We start from the raw sequence: 20,303 nt of genomic DNA, 5'->3' as shown, positions 1-20,303 counted from the left end.
ATACCATATGATTTCACTCATATATGGAATTTAAGAAACAAAACAGATAAACATAGGGGAAGGGAAAACAACAGAGAGAGAGGCAAACCAAGAAACAGATCCCTAAGTATAGAGAACAAACTGATGGTTACCAGAGGGCAGGTGGGAGGGGCTGATGGGTGAAACAGGTGATAGGGATTAAGGAGTGCACTTGTGATGAGCACCAGGTGTTGTATGGAAGTGTTGAATCACTACATTGTACACCTAAACTAATATTACACTGTGTGTTAACTGCAATTTAAATAACAACATTTAAAAAAATGAAACTCTAGAGGCACCTGGGTGGCGCAGTCAGTTAAGTGGCCAACTCCTGATTTTGGCTCAGGTCATATCGCAGGGTCCTGGGATAAAGCCCCAAGTCGGGCTCCACGCTCAGCGGGGAGTCTACTTGAGGACTCTCCTCCTCCCTCTGCCCCTCCCCCCCGCTCCCACTCTCTAAAATAAATAAATCTTTTAAAAAATGAAACTCTAAATCAAAATGGAAAACATGTGAGAGATACCCTCATAAAGACATCGTTAGAGTGCTAAACCACCAACAGTGCAGTGACACCCACCTGTGCGGTGACTTTAATTCTGACTGTACCAGCAGAGCCAAGGAAGAGACTCTGAAAGGTAAGTATGTGTTCTTCTCAAACAGCAAGTAACTGCAGCTTTGAGATTTTGTGGTTCAGAAAATATAAGCGGGGATGCACGTAGAAGCGTAAGACAGAGTGGCCCCCCGCAAACAACTTCTGTGAACATTTTTCAAATCTTCACAATAAATCTGCCCTACCTTATGGTTTCTCATTATACCTTTCCTGTCATGTAACTCCTCATCCTGTGGATTCTGACAAATAATATGGCGCTCACCAGCCTTTTCCAGCATCCTTTGCTTGCACTTTTCCTCCAATGGTATCCGTCACCAGAGGGGTCAAGCAGGGTCTCTCCTGCTAGTTCCCTCACTGAGCCATCACAAGCTGCTAGATTTGGAAGGAAGCTCATGGATTCCTCCTCCCACAGAAGGGAAATCTGGACCCAGCACCACATGGCTGCTCAGGCAGAGCCTGGACTAGACCCACTTCACTCTCCTCTCACCCACCGGCTCCTCCCCTGCTGCCCACCCATAGCCGGCTGCCAGTACAGGAGCAGGGGGCAAAGAGAGAGGAGATTCCTACTTGTAACACAGGTAAAGCAAAGCTAGACCAAGATCTAAAAAATATACCAGAGGATAATGAACAATAATGTGGTCCAGCTCAGTTCTCCACCTTCCTGAGGTGTAATTTCTGTGCCAACAGCCTGAGGACAGCTCAGAGGCCCTGGCGGGAAGAGGGTGTTTCCAGAGTCAGCCAAACTGGGCTGCCAGGGAAAGAAGCCTGTGCGTGCCAGACATGCCTCGGTAATTGGAGATCCTGACTCCAGCACTTTGTCAGCAAGGGTTATATAATTCTCGAGCAGTTTCACATGCCCCAGTCACATCTCTCCAACATGATAGAGGATGTAAGCTTTGAAGGTTTTTGAAGTGTCTCTTATGACCTGTGTCACCCCTTCTTCAGAGTTGGGAACTCAGATGTTAAAATGAGTTTTTTATATGATCCCTGAATCCTCCATCTGCTACTACATCTATTTCAAAACCACGGTATCACTGGGGGTGTCCTGTAAACAGCACAGAGGCTAAAGGATAAGGGGAGTGGATACCTAGCACCAAAAAAGTAAGCTCTTCTTTTTGAAAATAATTCCAAAGAATGCCTCATAGAGATTGAGTGAACCTACCTTGTTGCCTTGATTCTTAACTTTATTTTCTGAATATTTTATAGACAGAAAACTAACTTCCTAACCCTGAGGACACCTGGACGCCCAAGTGCAAGAAGCTAATAGATCACCCTATTAACTCAATGTAAAAAGATCTTCTCCAAGACAAATGATATGAAAACATCAAACCAAAGATAAAAAGAGACGGGACGCCTGGGTGGCTCAGCCAGGGAAGCCTCTGCCGTCAGCTCAGGTCATGATCCCAGGGACCTGGGATCAAGTCCTACATCAGGCTCCTTGGTCAGCAGGGAGCCTGCTTCTCCCTCTCCCTCTGCCTGCTGCTCTCCCTGCTTTGTGCTTATTCTCTCTCCCTCTGACAAATAAATAAATAAAATCTTTTAAACACACACACACACACACACAAAGATAAAGAGAGAATCCTAAAAGCGAGGGGGGGGATAGTAACCTACAAAGTAATGTCCATTAGTCTATCAGCAGACTTCTCAGAAGAAACCTTGCAGACCAGGAGAGTATGACAGGACACATTCAAAGTTTTAAAAGAATAAATAAATAAATAAATAAATAAATAAATAAATAAATAAATAAATAAATAAATAAATGCAAAGTATATTCCATCTCACGAAGTTGTCCTTCATGAATAAAGGGAGAAATACTTCCCCAAACAAAAGCTGAGGGAGTTCATTATTACTAGACCTGCCTTGCAAGAAACGCTCAAAGGAACCATCAAGCTGAAATGAACAGATGCAAATAGTGACACAAAAGCATACCAAATTATACAACACACTGCTAAATGTAAATATGCAATCAGATTTAGAAAACTCGAATTCTATTATAGGTTGATGTGACAGTCACTTAACTATCACAGCTGAAGGAAAAAGTATTAAGATAACAATATGTACAGTAATTTGTTAGTGAATATACAATATAAAAAGAGGTAAATTGTGACATCAAAAATACACAAGTGGAGTAAAGGGTGGATATCTTGTGTGCAATCAAAGTTAAGTTGCTATCAACTTAAAATGGATTGTTTTCTCTATAAGGTATTTCATGTAACCCTCGTGGTAAAAACAAAGCAAAAACCCAGAGTAGATTCTCAAAACCACACCACCACAGAAAATCACCAAGTTACAAAGGTAGGCAGAAACAGAAGAAGAAACAATGGAAATACAAAACAGCCAGAAAGCAATTAATAAGATAGACATTAGTCTCACATATCAATAATTCACTCTAAATGTTAAGGGATTCAATCCAATCAAAAAGCACATGGTGACTGATTTGAATAAGGAAAAAAAAGACCCAACTATGTGCCTACAGGAGATACACTTCAGATGTAGGGGCAAGTATGGGCTCAAAGTAAATCAATAGAAAAGAAATTCCATGCACATGGAAAACAAAAGAAAGCAGGGGTTGCGACACTTATATCAGACACAATAGATTTTAAGCCAAAAATGGAACAAAGGACAAAAAAGATAACTATATAATGATAAAGAAATCAATTCATCAAGAAGATATGACAAATGTGTTTGTATTTCACCTCCAAGAGACATGGCCATTCTAGCAATGCCCTACTGTCATGAAATAAAGCTCCTACTATGGAACTTCAGGCATTAGAATTAGATTAATGAGGTAGGTACACCAAATGAAGTAGAAATGCTTTCCTGAGACTCCCACAAGATCACATTGGTAGGAAAAGACAAAGCAAAACAAACTTCTGTCTCCAAGCACCAAAGACTTCCCACACACCACAGCATGCTAACACCAAGAGGTAAAATGCATGAACCCAAGGTTGTACAGGTAGAAGATGATAGGGTGGGAATTCCGGTCTAGATGATCCCTCCTGAAGTCTGTGCGCTATGCACTATGGACAACAGAAGAAGAGGAAAAGTGCGGCTCAATTTTAAATTCTCCAAAATACAACAATGAAAGAGCTATGACTGATAACATGGAGTGTAAGGTGTCATCAAACTATCACAAAAAATATGAATAAGTTAACTTTGTTCTATTCTTTAGAGTTGACCAAAAACAGAATGCATATTTGGTCCTGTTCTTCATAATTTTGTTCACATTTTAATTTTTACTCCACTCCTGAGTTCATTTTCTTCCTCCACAGTTTCCTCGTGGCATTTTTTACTTCTGCGTTTCTGAGTGTGTAGATAATGGGGTTCAGCATGGGGGTGACAACTGTGTAGAACACGGCCACCAGTTTGTCCTCAGTGAAGGTGGAAGAGGGTCGCATGTAGAGGAAGATGGCAGGTCCAAAGAACAAGAGGACCACTGTGATGTGAGAGGCACAGGTGGAGAGGGCTTTCCGCTTCCCCTCTGCAGAATGATTCCTCAAGTTGAACAGGATGACAATATAGGAGGACACCAAGATGAGGAAGGAGAAAACAGAGATTAAGCCACTGTTGGCCAACACAATAACCCCCTCCACAGAAGTGTCAGTGCAGGCAAGCTTGAATAAGGGATGGAGGTCACAAAAGTAGTGGTCAATCACATTAGGACCACAGAAGGGCAGCTGAACAGCAACAAGAATCTGGACTGTAGAGTGAATTATGCCCCCAAGCCAGGAGCCAGCCACCAGAAGGCGACACACAAACCGGCTCATGATGGTTGTATAGTGAAGGGGTTTGCAGATGGCCACATAGCGGTCATAGGCCATTACCGTGAGCAGGAAGATCTCAGTGACCCCAAAGAAATGGAAGAAGAATATCTGAGCCACACAGCCCTCCAGGGAAATGGTTTTAATCTTGGCAAGTAAGTCTGTGATGAACTTAGGGACAACAGTAGAGGAGTAAGAGATCTCCACCAGGGACAGGTAGCTAAGGAAGAAGTACATGGGGGAATGCAGACTCTTACTGACATTGACTGTCAGCACAATGAGGCCATTGCCCACCACTGTGGCCAGGTACACGAGAAGAAACACCACAAAACACACTCTCTGCACCTCTGGATCCTGGAAAAGACCGACGATAATTAACTCAGTCACGTTATTTGTATTCGCCATGGAATCCAATCAGGTGTTCTGGACACAAGGTCATGAGAGACCTGCAATAAAACAAACACTGACTGCAACCAATTCACCTCATTTATAGCATGTTAGACAGTGTAACCCACTTTACAATACACTAACTACCACTCATTCATTTAGCCCATATGTACTCATTCAGCATTAAATATTAGCAATCTAACAACTTTATATATTAGAAAATTAAGGTTCAGAGAGATGGCAATTCCCCCAAGATCACACAGAAAGTGGTGAATTCTGAGCCTCAGAACTAGGCTTTCTGACTTCAGCCAGGATTCTTTCCAGTTCACTATAAGACATTCTGAGTTTGGGGGCTGTTCAAGTTCATAACCTTTATTATCTTCATTGTATTTTGATAGCTCTCTTCTGTTGGGAAAACCTCATGAGACTCTTCTCCTAAATTCCTTGTTTCCTTCAACTCTGCCTCAGGGAACATCTTCCCACTAATAATTCTTCCCTTTCCAATAGGTCCTGAGTATGGTTCTCTTAATTATACCAGTCTTCAACTCACTCAGGTCAGATTCTTTCACCGGTCTGCAGCTTCCATAACTGCGTTTGTATAACAGGTGTTCAAATCCTCTGGAGATGCTTCAACTTACTCGTTTGTCTCCATTTCACCAACACTTTCCCATCTCTTGCCCCACTAAGCAAACTACTGAGAGATCCTGAACTCGAGAGCTCGTCCTCCAAGAGCATCGTTATGACCGGCCAGCCTGCCTGCTATGGTTCCACGTTGGTAATCAGCAGCAAACTATACAAGACTTAAGATGTCTCCATGAGTTACTCCCCTGAACAGATAATTACTGAGCACCTCTAATATATGTATAAACACACTAAACTATACAGAATAAATACAGATCTGATACACACCCCAAGCTAAAAATGTCATGTGATTGAAAACAATAGTCTCTAGATTAAGGTGCCATGTTGGGAAGTTTTTCCACCACATATGACCCATGAAAAACATGGATGAAAAAGCATGAGCACCTTGATTCTCTGCTCTAAATGTTATTCTCATTGTTCTTCCCCTTAACTCTGATTTCATACTAAAATTTGCAAGAAATATACTTATGAAGAATTAAAAACACACCTGAACAGCAAGGACCAGAATCAACAGAGAAAGCAAAAGTCAGTGTTACACACTGAAATAAAGGAGTATGTGTCAGAATTCCTCAGCCAAGCCCACATGCTGAAGTTTAAAACTAAATAAAGTCACTGAACCTTAAAAACAATAAAGAAATTAGCATTCTAGAGGGAGAGAAACACTAGAGAAAGGCTTAATAAACCCAATGTGAAAACAATCTTCTGTAAGAAATATACCTGTATCCCAATAGAAAATGGGCAAAGGATATAAACAGGTGATTCACAAAATAAGTAAAAAGATCAGGATACATATGAAAAGATTTTAAGACTCACTAATAATCAAATGCTCATAAAACCCTTCAAGCTACCCAGGCTGTAGCTCTGATAGCATATTTGATCCATGACTCCCTTTCATTTCCACACCAGTCATCACCACAGCCCATGAATTTCTCATTAAACCATCCCCCCACAACGTCCCTTTTCTCTCCATTCTTCCTGCCACCCCTTTTCACATGTTATCAGCAGATAACCAAATTACCAACACCTCTTCGTCTTCAGATGCTCCCGCCCAACCATCCCACACAGTGCAGGCAGAAAATTGTGTCCTAGACCCTTCGTTCCTCAGAGCCTCCCCTGCATGGGAATAGCCAGGGGGAAACCTGAACTCCTCAAACTCACTTTTAAATACTTTCACAGACTGAGCCATCCCAGCAATCACCCTCTTACCCACTAAGCTTTGACTCACCTCTGTTCATGAACTCTTCCTATCCCACAGCCCACCCTGCTCGTTCCCACCATGAAGGCTCCCTTCGCCACAATACCCTGTCCTTGTCCTTCCAACACTACCCACCTTCGTGTTCAGCGAAGCTTCCCTGTAATACTCCGCCCCATCTGTATCTTCTCCTCCCTGAGCATTTGAAAATACTTTGGTGCTTATCCTTCAATGGAAATCTGGTTCTGTTACATCTCTAAAATCTATCAATCTATCAATACCTAAAGTCTATCAATATCTCCCTATTGCCTACAGCCTAAATTACAATATTCTTAGCATGGATTCCAGGTCCTGCTTGAACTGGCCATTGCTGATTTTTGCACCCGTGTTATTCCCAAATGGCAGTTATCCAGCTATTTCCTACTCCAACGTGTCCTTTCTCCCTTCTCTGTGTTTAGTTTTCCTCCTTCCTACTTGCACAAAGAACCTCACTACAACAGGAATAATATCTTCTCTCCTTTGTGCTCCTATGGTACATTCTCATACCACATAATTTTATAGAAATTAACAGATCATTTTAGAATTGTAGCTTCTGGGACTGTTTCTTCTACTAAGAAATATACCATCATAATAATCAAAAATTATCTGCTTCATGTTCTTAAATCTTTATTATTAACTGCATTTTTCATGAATAATGATAGCTAGCCTTGCAATAGTACTTGTGCCATATATTTAGAAGTGCTCTATATACGTTAATATATTTAACTCTCACAACAAACATGTGTTGTGGGTATTATTATTATCACCCCTTTTTATACCTATGAGGAAACAGAATCAAAGATAAGCGAATTACGTGGCCAGAGGTTACACAGGAGTGGAGTCAGGATTCCAATCCAAGCAGCTGCATTGATCCCATGCTCTATAACCACTACCATGTATAATTTCTAAGTACATAACACATAAGAGTTAAAATTAAATATGCCCTTTCATTAGAGGTCTGAGGTATATTTGCCTACACAAACATATACCTTTTATCTGAGCATGAACTAACTACTTATTTTATTATCCATTCCTGGAATTAAGGAAAATATGATAAGACCAATTTCAGAGATCACTCAGAGACAAGAAAGAAATCATGTCAGGCCAAGTTCTTCTAGGCTTTATCCTGAGGAGATAGAATATCTGATAGTCTTTCTTTTTAAAAAAAAAAAAACTACCTTTTCCTGTCACCTCTGTCTTTTCTGCATTTATTCCTCTCTTTGCTACCTACCACCAGCCATTCCCAACTGTCCTACAGAGTTGGTAAAAAAGTATCTCCTCTCTCCCCACCAAGGGGCATGGAAAGAAAATGTGATGAGCATGTCAAAGCCTAAATCAGCACGTGAGCATGCAGACTCCACATCAGGTGACCTGCTGGACTCTGGACCAGAGCCGAATGACAGAATGCAGACAACACCCAGAGCCAATCCTAAGAGAGAACCTGATGTACCAATGTGGCTGATCTCAGATGACCTAATGAAATCTCCATCCCAATCACACGCTCTCACCTCATCATTCCCAAAAGATACCTCACAGAATCCCAAAACTTTAAAGGACTTTAAAATCATCAAATTTTATGTTCTGTATATTTAACAATAAAAACAAATAAATACCCCAAAGATACAGACGTAGTGAAAAGAAGGGGCATCTGTACCCCAAAGTTCATAGCGGCAACGTCCACAATAGCCAAACTGTGGAAGGAGCCGGATGAATGGATAAAGAAGAGGTGGTTCACATATACGATGGAATGTTACTCAGCCATCAGAAAGGATGAATACCTACCATTTACATCAACATGGATGGACCTGGAGGGTATTATGCTAAGTGAAATAAGTCAATCAGAGAAAGACAATTATCATATGGTTTCACTTATATGTGGAATATTCTGAAACAGAGCAGAGGATCGCAGGGGAAGGGAGGGAAAATTGAATGGGAAGAAATCAGAGAGGTAGACAAACCATGAGAGACTCTTGACCCTGGGAAACAAACTGAGGGCTGTGGAAAGGGAGGAAGGTGGGGGCATGGGGTAAGTGGGTGATGGGCATTAAAGAGGGCACATGATGCGATGAGCCCTGGGTGTTATATGCCACTAATGAATCACTGAATGCTACATCAGAAATTAATGATGTACTATATGTTGGCTAATTGAATTTAAATTTAAAAAATAAATTTGATTCATAGCCTCATCCTCTACCCACACTCCCCAAAATTTCTCCAAACCAAACCACCTCATTTACAAATGAAAATTCCTTTCTTTAAGCCACAGGTTATCTTCCCGCAACATCCTATGGCTGACTTTGTACCTTCTTTCCAGCCACATCACCTACCTTTAGATCAGAAAATCTGGTGAGGTTTTGTTCCACCTTAGAACAGGGAATTAGGTCAGATGGATCTCAGACATACTCAGGTGCCTCCAATTCAGCATGAAAGTAGTCACTCTGTTGGAATAGATCGTTCTGAAGGTGAAGATCTGGTTGGGGAAACTAAGACAGGTTGGAGCATTGGATTCCTCTCTGAGAATCCTGGTCCCTGGACAGTAAGGTGCTTTGGCTAATATTCCCCACCCAGCTGATTTTTCACTGAAGGTCCCAACAAGCGAAGTCCAGGTCACACTCAACTAAGCCCCTGAGAGCGCTGCTGAAAATTTTACAGACCTTTTGCTCTAACTGCCTTTATTCACAGTGAAGTGACAGAAGCTGAGAGATTCACTGCTTCCCAAAGCCACACACTAGATACTTGCCAAGCTACTCACTCAGAAATCAGGCTCTTTTAACAACACTAAGCTACCATCTGAACATGCCGGATGGCTGCTGTTTCTGTGAAAATCAGATCTTGCTCCCAACAAGAAAACACCATGTTCCAGGGAGCTTTTAGAAAACAAATAGATGGCATCTAAGATGAATCACAGAAAAGGAAAGTTCAGAAGATCTGGATCTGGGTTGATATTTGGATAATCTCTAAGAAATAAACAAAAGCCACATAAATCAGCAAACTCAGAGAATTTAAGAGGCTGGTTTTTTATGTAGAAAACATACCCACCCACAGAGTCCAAGGGTTCTGATTAAATGATTAGATCCTTGAACTATTTAAAATAAATTAAGCCACACACACTATGATCAAGGGAACAACTTCCCCCATGGAATTTCTTTTCTCTTGGGTGAAACGTTGCCAAATAAACTATGATTAGGAATTTTCAAAATCTGCTTCAATTAGTTTAGTGAGATTTCTGTAAAATTTTTGCACCAAATAACTATAAAAGAGAATATAAAGAATAATAAAGAGAAGAAAGTTGAAGGAAGGACATAAACCTTTTTCCAGACAGAACTACTGAGAATGAAAAGGAGAATGAGTAGAAAGGAAAGCAAGGACTGGACGGGGGCCAGGACAGCTGAGCACTAGCTCTGGTCATAAGTGATTACCTACCTAACTTGAACACATCATTCCCCTCTCCACTTCTCACTCTTTCCTGGTTCTGCTTCTACCTACGATGACAGAGTGCAGCTGGATTATCCCCATCATACCTTCCCGTTCTAATTCCAATTCTAATATCGAATGAATCTAATAGCTACACGTATACGTCACTTAGATCCTAGCACCTCACCCTCTATCGATGTCTGACATATAACTCATGCTCATTAAATCTTGTTGACTTAGTCCATACTACCCAAAGCAATCTACAGATTCAATGCAATCCCTGTCATAATTCCAATGGCATTTTGCAAAGAAATAAAAAAACAGTCCCAAAATTTGTATGGAAAAAAATAACAGCCAACTGTTAGAACTAATAAATAAATTCAGTAAAGTTGCAAGATACAAAATATACAAAACTCAATTGTGCATCTATACATTAATAATGGAACTATCTGAAAAAGAAATTAAGGAAAAATCCCATCTATGATGGCATCCAAGAGAATACAATACTTTGGAAAAATTTTAACCAAGTTGGTGAAAATCTGTGCACTGAAAACTATAAGACATCGATGAAAAACATTAGAGACACATATAAATGAGAAGATATTCCATTCTCATAGATTGAAACAATAAATATTAAAATATCCATACTACTCAAAGTAATCTACAAATTCAATGCAATCCCCAACATAACTGCAATGACATTTTGCACAGAAATATACAAATCAGTCCTAAAATTTGTATGGAAACAAATAAACCCTCTACAGCCAAAAAAATCTTCAGGAAGAACAAAGCTGGAAGCATCATTTTTATTTCAACTTCGTTACAGACACATAGATCAATGGAACAGATTGGAGAACCCAGGAATAAACTCACGTATACATGGTATTAAATTTATGACAAGACACCAAGAATATACAATGGAGATAGGAGAGTCTCCCTCAATAAATGGTGTTTGGAAATCTGGACAGCCACATAGAAAACGAATGAAACTGGGCCCCTTCCTACCATACACATACATATATCAATTCAAATGGATTAAAGACTAAAACATAAGACTTGAAACCATAAAAATCATAAGGAAAACTTAGAAGAATACTCCTTGACATAGGTCTTGGCAATGTTTTTGATCACACACACACACACACACACACACAAGCAAGTAAAGACAAAAAAGCAAAAATAAACAAGTGGGACTATACCAAACTAAAATCTTATGCACAGTAAAGGAAACCAAAAAAATGAAAAAGCAACCTATAGAATTAGAGAAAACACTTATAAATCCTACACCTGATAAAGGGTTGGTATCCAAAATATATAAAGAACTCATTCAACTCAATAGCTAAATAGCTAAATAGTAAAATATAAATAAATAAATAAATAAATAAATAAATAGTTGAACAGAGAAATGAATAGTTTTCCAAAGAAGACATACAAATAGTCAACAGGTACATAAACAGGTGCTCAACATCACTGATCACTGAAGAAACGCAAATCAAAACCACAAAGAGCTATGGCCTCACCCCTACTAACTATTATCAAAAAGACAAGAAATAACAAGTGTTGGCAAGGATGTAAAGAGAATCCTTGTGCACTGTTGGCAGAACTGTAAATTGGTACAGGCCACTATGGAAAACAGTTGAACGTTCCTCAAAAAAAAAATTTAAAAATAGAATTACTATATGAACCAGCATTCCTCCTTCTAGGTATTCAACCAAAGAAAGGAAAACAGCATATCAGGGAGATATCTGCACTCCCATGTTTATTGCAGCATTATTCGTAATAGCCAAGATACGGAATCAGTCTAATGGCTGGTAACAGATGAATGGATGAAGAAATGCGATACATATTAAACAATGGGATATTACTCAGCCATGAGAAAGAATGAAATCTTGTCATTTCATCAACGTGGGTTGTCCTTAAGGACATTATGCTAAGTGAAATGAGTCAAACAGTGGAAGACAAATAATGTATCACTTACACGTAAATCTAAAAAAAACCCCTCAGAAACAGCACAGTAGTGGGTATGAGGGGCTGGGGGATCAAGGAAATGGGGAGATATTTGTCAAAGGGAACAAACTTTCAGTTATAAGATTAACAAGCTCTAGAGATCTAATGCAGAGTATGTTGATATGCTTAATAATACCGTTTTATATACTTGAAAGTTGCTAAGAGTAAATCTTAAATGTCCTTACACAAACAGGAAATGGCAAGTACACGACAGGATGGAGGTTTTGGCTAATGCTATGATGGTAATCTATTTGCAATATATAAATGTATCAAACCAACACCTTGTATGCCTTAAATTTACACAATGTTATATGTAAACTATATGTAAATAAATCTGGAAAAAATAAAAATGTTATTTACAATAGCAGCAAAGCCATAAGGTTCCTAAGAATACATCTAACCCAAGGAGCTGGATGCAAAAATCTACCAACTTGATTTAAAACATTAAAGAACACCGAAATAAAGAAGAGCATGGCAAAGAATGTCAAGGTCTGTCCCTATCCTTGTCCATATCTCTTTCTAGCCCTTTTTTTTTTTTAACCCACAACCTTTATGTACTTTCACTGCCAACAGTTGCCCATATTGCCCTTGTGCTGGAGGTCGATTTTCTCTATATAGCAGACACACAGAAGTGTCTGGGAATTTATGCCCCAACCAACCCCACAGAAAGCCTTCGCTAATGTCTAAAACTCCTTCTTTAAAAAAAAAAAAAATGTTTCTTTATTATATTATGTTAGTCACCATACAGAACATCCCTGGTTTTTGATGTAAAGTTTCATGATTCATTAGTTGCGTATAACACCCAGTGCACCATGCAATACGTGCCCTCCTTACTACCCATCACCAGCCTATCCCATTCCCCCACCCCCCTCCACTTACTTCTACTTACTTCTAATCAAACTCCAGGTATAATTTACACACCAGAGTTCTCCTGCAAAATCAGCCTAAGTGACCATCTGCTGGAATTCACCTGAAACTGCATCCTTGTTTCTACTTCTCTCTGTCCTGCTTCCTCTACTCCCTTTACAGTTCCCCTGGGAACAAATGTTTAATACGCCACTTATTAGTCACAGAACTCTATGCCTTTAGATTTTCCAGAGGACTTTGTTTACAGCAACACATAACCAAATCAGAGTTATCCCATACTTATGAATGTAAGTTCTTCCCAAAGTGATCTATAGATATGATACAGTGCCAAACAAAATCCCAAGAAGTTATTTTGTGGAATTTGACAATTTAGATTTAAAATTATCTAGAAGATAAAGGACTCAAAACAGACAAGATATTTTTAAAAAAGAACAAGTTACAGAAATTTGCCCTGCTAGATATCAAAACATAAACTATAGTAATTAAGAAAGTGTAGGGTTGGCCCAGAAACAGACTCAGGCAAATGTAGAAATTTGATATATGTCAGAAGATGACATATATGTAGATGAATGGAGAAAAGATCTATTCAATAAATGATGGAATATCTGGTTTTCCACATGGGAAAAAATAAAATTGAATCCTTTCCTCCACAATGCCCAATCATCAATTTTAAATAAAACAAGAAATTAAATGAAAAGGCACAATTTTGGGGCACTTGGGTGGCACAGTGCGTTAAGTATCTGCTCTCAGCCCAGGTCATGATCCCAGGGTCCTGGGATCAAGCCCCACATCGGGTTCCCTGCTCAGCAGGAAGCCTGCTTCTCCCTCTCCCCTCTTGTGTGCACGCACACTCTCTCCCTAATAAATAAAACCCTTTTTTAAAAACTTTTGAAATAAACTTTTTGGAATAAAATATTAATATCTTTACCTTGACTTAAGAAACTATTTCTTAAGGCACAAAAAGCACTAACAATAATGGAAATTTACAAATACGATACAAATGACTGGGAATGTTTTAGTTCTTGTGTTGGGTATTAAATTCATGGATGTCCACTAAATAATTATGTTTATAACAGACATATTTTAGGGACATCTGAGTGGCTCAGTCAGTTAAGCATCTGCCTTCAGCTCAGGTCACAAACCCAGGGTCCTGGGATCAAGTCCCACATTGGGCTCCCTGCTCAGTGGGGAGTCCTCTTCTCCCTCTCCTCCTCCCCCTGCTTGTGCTCACACTTTCTTTCTCTCTCTGACAAATAATTAAATCTTTAAAAAATAAAAAGTAAAATAAATAAATACATATTTTATATAATGTATTCCTTTGTATCAAAGATTTTTAAAAGTTGATAAGAAAAAATTACTTTCATGAAAGATACGAGCCGCAGGGCAGGGGTGGAGAAGTATCTAACCTCTAGCCCAATTTCCTTTGCTGCCTTCACTCCGGATACTTTCAACCTCCAAGAAGGAGCTCATAGTCCCCTCCCCAAAACCACGACAAATGGGAAACTCTACTGGAGGGTGAATGACAGCTGAGAAAATAAAAGTTATTAAAGAGAGTTTAAAGAAAGCCTAAAAGTGAGTGGCTGAGTGTCCAGCCAATGAGCTTTATCTATTTACAACTTCCAGAATATCTGAAGTAGGAACATTAAAACAGGGTTTCACTGAGGGAAGAGGAGTACTGGAAAACAGTTAGATCTCCTTAATTTGATGTTTCTTCTCTTGGCAATAATTGTGTCAAGTCCATAAATCTATGGAAAAATATATGAAATGTTTTCTTTTTATAATATCTCCCAAAATTGATCCTAAGGAAGCAAAAGATAAAATTGAAGAAGAAAAAAAAAAGATTGACCCACATTTAGTGTATAGTCTCATAACCTAATCAGATAGGTTCATAGGACATCGGAGATGAAGGTCCTTAGGGATTCAAGCCAATCTCTTTATCTGTGTGTGTCAGGAAATGGAAGCCCGAGAACACGGAGGGATGCAGAGATCACCCCACACCTAGAACCTAGTTTCTGGGCTCTCCATCTAGTGCCCCACGGTGTCACACAGTGGCCTCTTCTCTCAGAGCCAGGTTCTCACACGGCACACCCCCAACTGAAATGCAGATAGACTTCTATCTCCTGAAATCTACGATCTGCTCCCTCCAACCCCAATTTCCTCCTCTTTCCCCACCTCAGCATAAGCAGTAACACCCCCTTGTCGTAACACCCCAGCACCCCTGTGATCCCACACCCTAAAACGGTTCCCAGAGTTGGACAAACTCCTACAAACAGGAGTTAAGGGAGATAATAAGATCACTAAATCATCACTTTCCATTCACCTCTGTGCTCAGAATTTTATTACGTAAGTGCTTGGATTTTCTCATAGAAGAGAACAGGATTTCAAGAAGCCAAGGGAATAATACCAGTACACATAAGCACTTAGAATCTAAACTTTAAATTTTACCTGGTATAGCGAATCTCCTCCAGTAACTACGGACCCATGTTTATACACATCCTTGTATAAGCTCTTATATACCTGTCTCCACCTGTGTGAACATATATGCATGTACCTGCACACACATAAAACACACTCCACTTTATTTTAAAATATTACGTGAAGGCAGCATTAGAAAGAGCACTAAACTAGCAATTAGAAGTCCTCGTACATGACTCTGTGTAAGTAATTTAGCCCATCTCGTTCTGCTTCCATTTATCTTCACACCTGAATAGCCATACAGGTTCCCACATTCTTCCAAGGACTTTTAAAGGAAGGTGATTTATTCAACACAGATTAAGCTGATGTATGAAAACTCAGAATATTGCATTTTGAAGTGTCAATTACTGTTTTATTACTATTATTCTCATAGTCAAAATTTACATTTGCATTTGTGTTCGGCATCCAACAGAACAAACCTTTTTTCCGCACTAACCCTCGCCCAATCCCGAGCACATTTCTCCTGACGGTTATCCCTGCTTCATGCGGTTGTTGCAAGGATGCAAGGGGTTAATACAGTCAAACCACAGAGACTCCGGTTCAGTTCCCACTTCGGGGGCTTGGAGGTCATCACTCCATGCTAGGTAAAAAAGCTGAACAGGCTGAAAAGTCAACAACTCCTCTTGGATCCAACAAGAGGGAGGACACAGGGCAAACCACTGCCCCCAAGACTGGGGAGAAGACAGGGGTCGCCGCTTCCCGGAGCAGAGACTCACAGGTAGAAATCATTGCCCACGATATCGTGAGATTTACCTACAGGAGTTCAACCAGGTTCCCACAGTAAATATCAGAGAAAAATCCCCTCGTGTTTCCAGCAGTTGCAGAAAAGGAACGACTCTTAAAAGTACCAGGACACCTGTTCTTCCCAAGGCCTGCGCTCAGGAGAAACTAGTTAACCAGCATCTAGCCTGCTGGGGTTTTACCAGAGACTAACCTGGTAGGAGGGAAACACCTGGCTCCGGTCAGCCACAGCCATCCCGTCCCATCTAAGAAGGGAGAAAACAAAACCGAGGAACGCTTGCGAAGTTCACCGTCCAGAGACAAAGACTCACTAAACACACTTACAATAGTGTCTGGCATCCTGGAAGAATTCAGTAACTTTCATCCCACATGTACATAGAAGCTTCAGGAGTGCAAGGGCTCCTTCCTCCCTCCCCTCCCTCCCCCCACCTTCCCAGCCAGGTGGAGCGTTTGGTCTCTCGACCTCCCTCCACAGGAAGGACACAGGGCAGAAAGGAAGAGGGGCTGGAGGTGGAAGAAAGCCCAGGACCTGTTCCTCGTGGACACCTTCACTGCCCTCTCCCCGCTGGCAGCCTGCTGGAAATAGGGGGTCAGAGGTGTGCAGCCAAGGCTGGGGGCCAATGTCTCATGTACACCCGCACCCCGCCCCAGGCTCCACCCTAGTCCACACTCTCATATCAGTGGCCTTTTTTTGTTCCCCAAGTTCAGCCACCTCTCTAAGGGCTGAGTGTCCTGCATCGAATAAACACAAACGCAGACGGAAAACACAAAAGAGCGTACTCACCACAAGCTAGGTGATCAATAAACATTTGAGGAGTGAAGGAATCCATCTGGTGTTTAGGAAGAGTATTAAGGTATTAAGCGTCTTAGGAGAAGGGCAGGAACACGGGGGGGGGGGGGGGGGGGGGAATAGGTAGACAAAAAGGAAGAGAAGACAAGGGCCTAAGGAGTGTGGCAGCCACCTGCACAGGAGACCCTGACACAGGATGTGAGCAAGCAACCTTCCCAGCTGGTATTGTTACTGTCTTTACTGATAAACATGGAAATTGACGCCCCACGGGGTGAATGACCCGTGAATGGTTAATGGTTGAGGAGGAGGGGGTCATTGAGAGGTCATGGCCACTGGTTGGCCCTCCAGCTAGATCCAGGCAAATGCAGGCTTCTCACCACCACCCCCCTTGGAATGTTTGATCTGCCCACCTTCCCACAGCCGCAGCCACTTCCAAGCACTCACCTTGAGAGAGTTAGTGATACCATCTGGACTGAACCCGGTTATGGCCTCCGTGTAAACTTTTTAAGATTCTCACAGCAGGTGCACAGATCTACTGGCCTGGATGCCACTCAAGGCAGCCTCGTGTGTAACATCCCTTGCTCATTAAACCTGCCACCAACTGATCTGGAGCGGCCTCTTTCTTCCGTCTCTCCCTGCCCTCCATTTACAAGGGCCCGTTTGCAAACCAACATTAAGTAAGCAAGACATTCAGTGCAGCTCTCCTATTTCCACCCTGCATAAACTTGGCTCCCTCTAGCAGCAAAAATGAAGGAAGACAGAGGGGGATTCATGGAGACCACAGTCCCTGCTCTGCTGGAGGGAGAGAAGTGCTGACAACTTAGCTCTTCCTGGGTATACTGTCCATCCCCAAGGTCGCCACCAGTCCTTGGTCCATCAGAACCTCCTGGTCCATCCTACTTAGTGTCCATTCACTCAGTTATTAACCTTGAAAATAACTGCCAGTTCTCTTGCCAGCAAAAGTGGGTTAACTCCTACGGAGCAGAGAATTGCAACCGGACTTAAAAACTCTTTTATAGAGGAAGGGGTGGGGCGGCTATTATAAACACAAAGTTCATTAGAGTAAACTGGCAGTTCTAAGCATAGTGTCTTTTCATTGGCTGGGCTGTGACCTCTCTCATTGGCTGGGCTGCTGCCACGGGAGAGGGAAAGCCTTTCTCCTCCTTCTGGGATAGGGAAGTAGTAGTGATGTGTTTTTGGAGTAGTGTTGGGGTCTGCAGCCGCTGGCTAAGAAAGAATTCCTGAGACGTCTTTGGTGCAAAAAAAAAAGTGATTTTAGAAAAGCAGGTGAACAGGACCCATGGGCAGAAAGAGCTGCTGCGGCTTGCTGCCCCGGGATTGTGAGGGGAAACTGAATATATACTTTGGGGATGGAGGCAGTAAAGACAAGGGAAGTTACAAAAGTATTTTCATATGCTAAACAAGACTCACAGAATACCAGAGGCCTTCTATCTTCCCACCACGGTTATTTTTCCCTCTAGCAAGGCATTAAGACAGTTGGGAGCTTCCTGGAGGAACTATACTCCACCTGCCTCAAGTATTTGTCAAAGAGTCGCAGGTTATAGGGACATTTATATTATCTATGTTTCCTTCTGCCTTGGTTTCCCACATCAGTGTTGGCATGCAAGATGGTCTTTTCCTGTGGGCATGGTGTCGATGAGATACTCAACCTTCCTAGACGTTCTCTCATTTGTAGACCTCAGACGCTTCCTGCATGAGCCCTTAAGTATCATACTAAGAACCTCCTGGACTGTGACCCCCTTGAGGGTAGAGAGTACATCTTGCTCTTATTTGCATCCCCAGTGCCTCACTCATTGCAGACACTCAATATTTAATGAATGAAGGGTTGAAGGAGTATGTGGGATTATTATTGTTATTATACATTTGTCATTACAAGCATTAATTTGGAGATGCTACAAAATGGGAGATTTCCCAAGTTCCAGGCTGGTTGAGATTCCCTGGACTGTCACTTCTCCCCCATGCTCCCCTCTACTCCAAACAGTTTCCTCATGGCATTTTTCACCTCATTGTTCCTCAACGTGTAGATCAGAGGGTTCAGCAAAGGTGGCATGACAATGTTAAAGAGGATGACAAGCTTGTCAGCAGCCAGGGTGGTGGAGGGACGAATGTACATGAACATGGGGGGCACAAGGACCAAAAAGACAGTGATGATGTGTGAGCCACATGTGGACAGAGCCTTGCGCCTGCCCTCAGATGACCGGCTTCTCAGGTTCAATAAGATGACCACATAGGAGATGACAAGGATGATAAAGGACACCAAAGAGATCATGCCACTGTTGGCCACCACAATGAGCCCCACCACATAAGTGTCTGCACAGGCCAGCTTCAGCAAGGGATGAACATCACAGAAGAAGTTGTCGATCTCATTAGGCCCGCAAAAGGGCAGCTGGACTGTGAGAAGGGTCTGTAGGATGGAATGGAGGAAGCCAGCCACCCAGGAGGCCCCGGCCAGCAGGCCACACTTCCACCGATCCATGATTGTCACGTAGTGCAGGGGCCTACAGATGGCCACATAGCGGTCATAGGCCATGGCTGTCAGGAGGAAGATCTCAGTGCCACCAAAGAAGTGGGCAGAAAAGAGCTGGGTCATGCAACCATTGAAGGAGATGGTCTTGTGCTCCACGAAAGTGTCAGCAATCATCTTCGGTGTGGTAGCTGATGGATAGCACATGTCGGCAAAAGACAGGTGGCTGAGGAAGAAATACATGGGTGCGTTGAGGGTCTTGCTGGCATTGATGGTGATGATGACCAGAAGGTTCCCCAGGACAGTGAGCACGTGGAAGAGGGAGAAGACCACAAAGCACACATGCTGCATTTCCCTACTCTGGAAAAGGCCGAACAACACAAATTCAGTCACGTTATTCTTGACTCCCATGGCTTCTCTGCCCTGAGCACCAACAAAGTAGTTAGCTCTGCAAGGACACAAATTGTGTGATATAAGAAAGTTTCCCAAATTCAGGGAATCAGAAAACTGTATTCAGGTCTCATAATGGTTCTAACACCAAACTGCAATTGAGGGAGAAGAGATCGCCACACCTACAAGCAATTCTCAGAAACCACATGAGTGTCCTACAATTCAACTCAATTCTGACACTACGTACCTGGAGATAGTTTCAGATCCCCCAGGTTAAGAGTTCAGGCCTACCAAGAAACAACAATTGTTGGAGAGGATGTGGAGAAAGGGGATCCCTCCTACATTGTTGGTGGGAATGCAAGTTGGTACAGCCACTCTGGAAAACAGTGTGGAGGTCCCTTAAAAAGTTAAAAATTGAGCTACCCTATGACCCAGCCATTGCACTACTGGGTATTTACCCCAAAGATACAGACGTAGTGAAGAGAAG

The 20,303-nt window shown here is 41.8% G+C and overlaps 2 protein-coding genes across 2 annotated transcripts; both read right to left on the bottom strand.

The window, feature by feature from the left end:
- Window positions 1-3,862: 3,862 nt before the first annotated feature.
- Window positions 3,863-4,795, bottom strand: LOC123785140 (olfactory receptor 4B1-like). Its single transcript, XM_045786852.2, has one exon. It carries the CDS (start codon window positions 4,790-4,792, stop codon window positions 3,863-3,865), a length of 930 nt encoding a protein of 309 aa, XP_045642808.2. The 5' UTR covers window positions 4,793-4,795.
- A 14,112-nt stretch (window positions 4,796-18,907) lies between these two features.
- On the bottom strand, window positions 18,908-19,837 carry LOC123785139 (olfactory receptor 4S1). Its single transcript, XM_045786851.2, has one exon. The coding sequence runs from the start codon at window positions 19,835-19,837 to the stop codon at window positions 18,908-18,910; it is 930 nt and encodes a 309-aa protein (XP_045642807.2).
- Window positions 19,838-20,303: the final 466 nt, after the last annotated feature.

This window comes from Ursus americanus, chromosome 24 (genome assembly GCF_024610735.1).
Source record: "Ursus americanus isolate L20-20 chromosome 24, mUrsAme1.1.p, whole genome shotgun sequence".
NCBI lineage: Eukaryota > Metazoa > Chordata > Mammalia > Carnivora > Ursidae > Ursus > Ursus americanus.
This window is presented reverse-complemented; position numbering and strand designations above follow the sequence as displayed.

Bases quoted from the DNA above. Each gene is read 5' to 3' on its own strand.
- LOC123785139 (XM_045786851.2), bottom strand. From the start codon at position 19,837: ATGGGAGTCAAGAATAACGTGACTGAATTTGTGTTGTTCGGCCTTTTC.
- LOC123785140 (XM_045786852.2), bottom strand. From the start codon at position 4,792: ATGGCGAATACAAATAACGTGACTGAGTTAATTATCGTCGGTCTTTTC.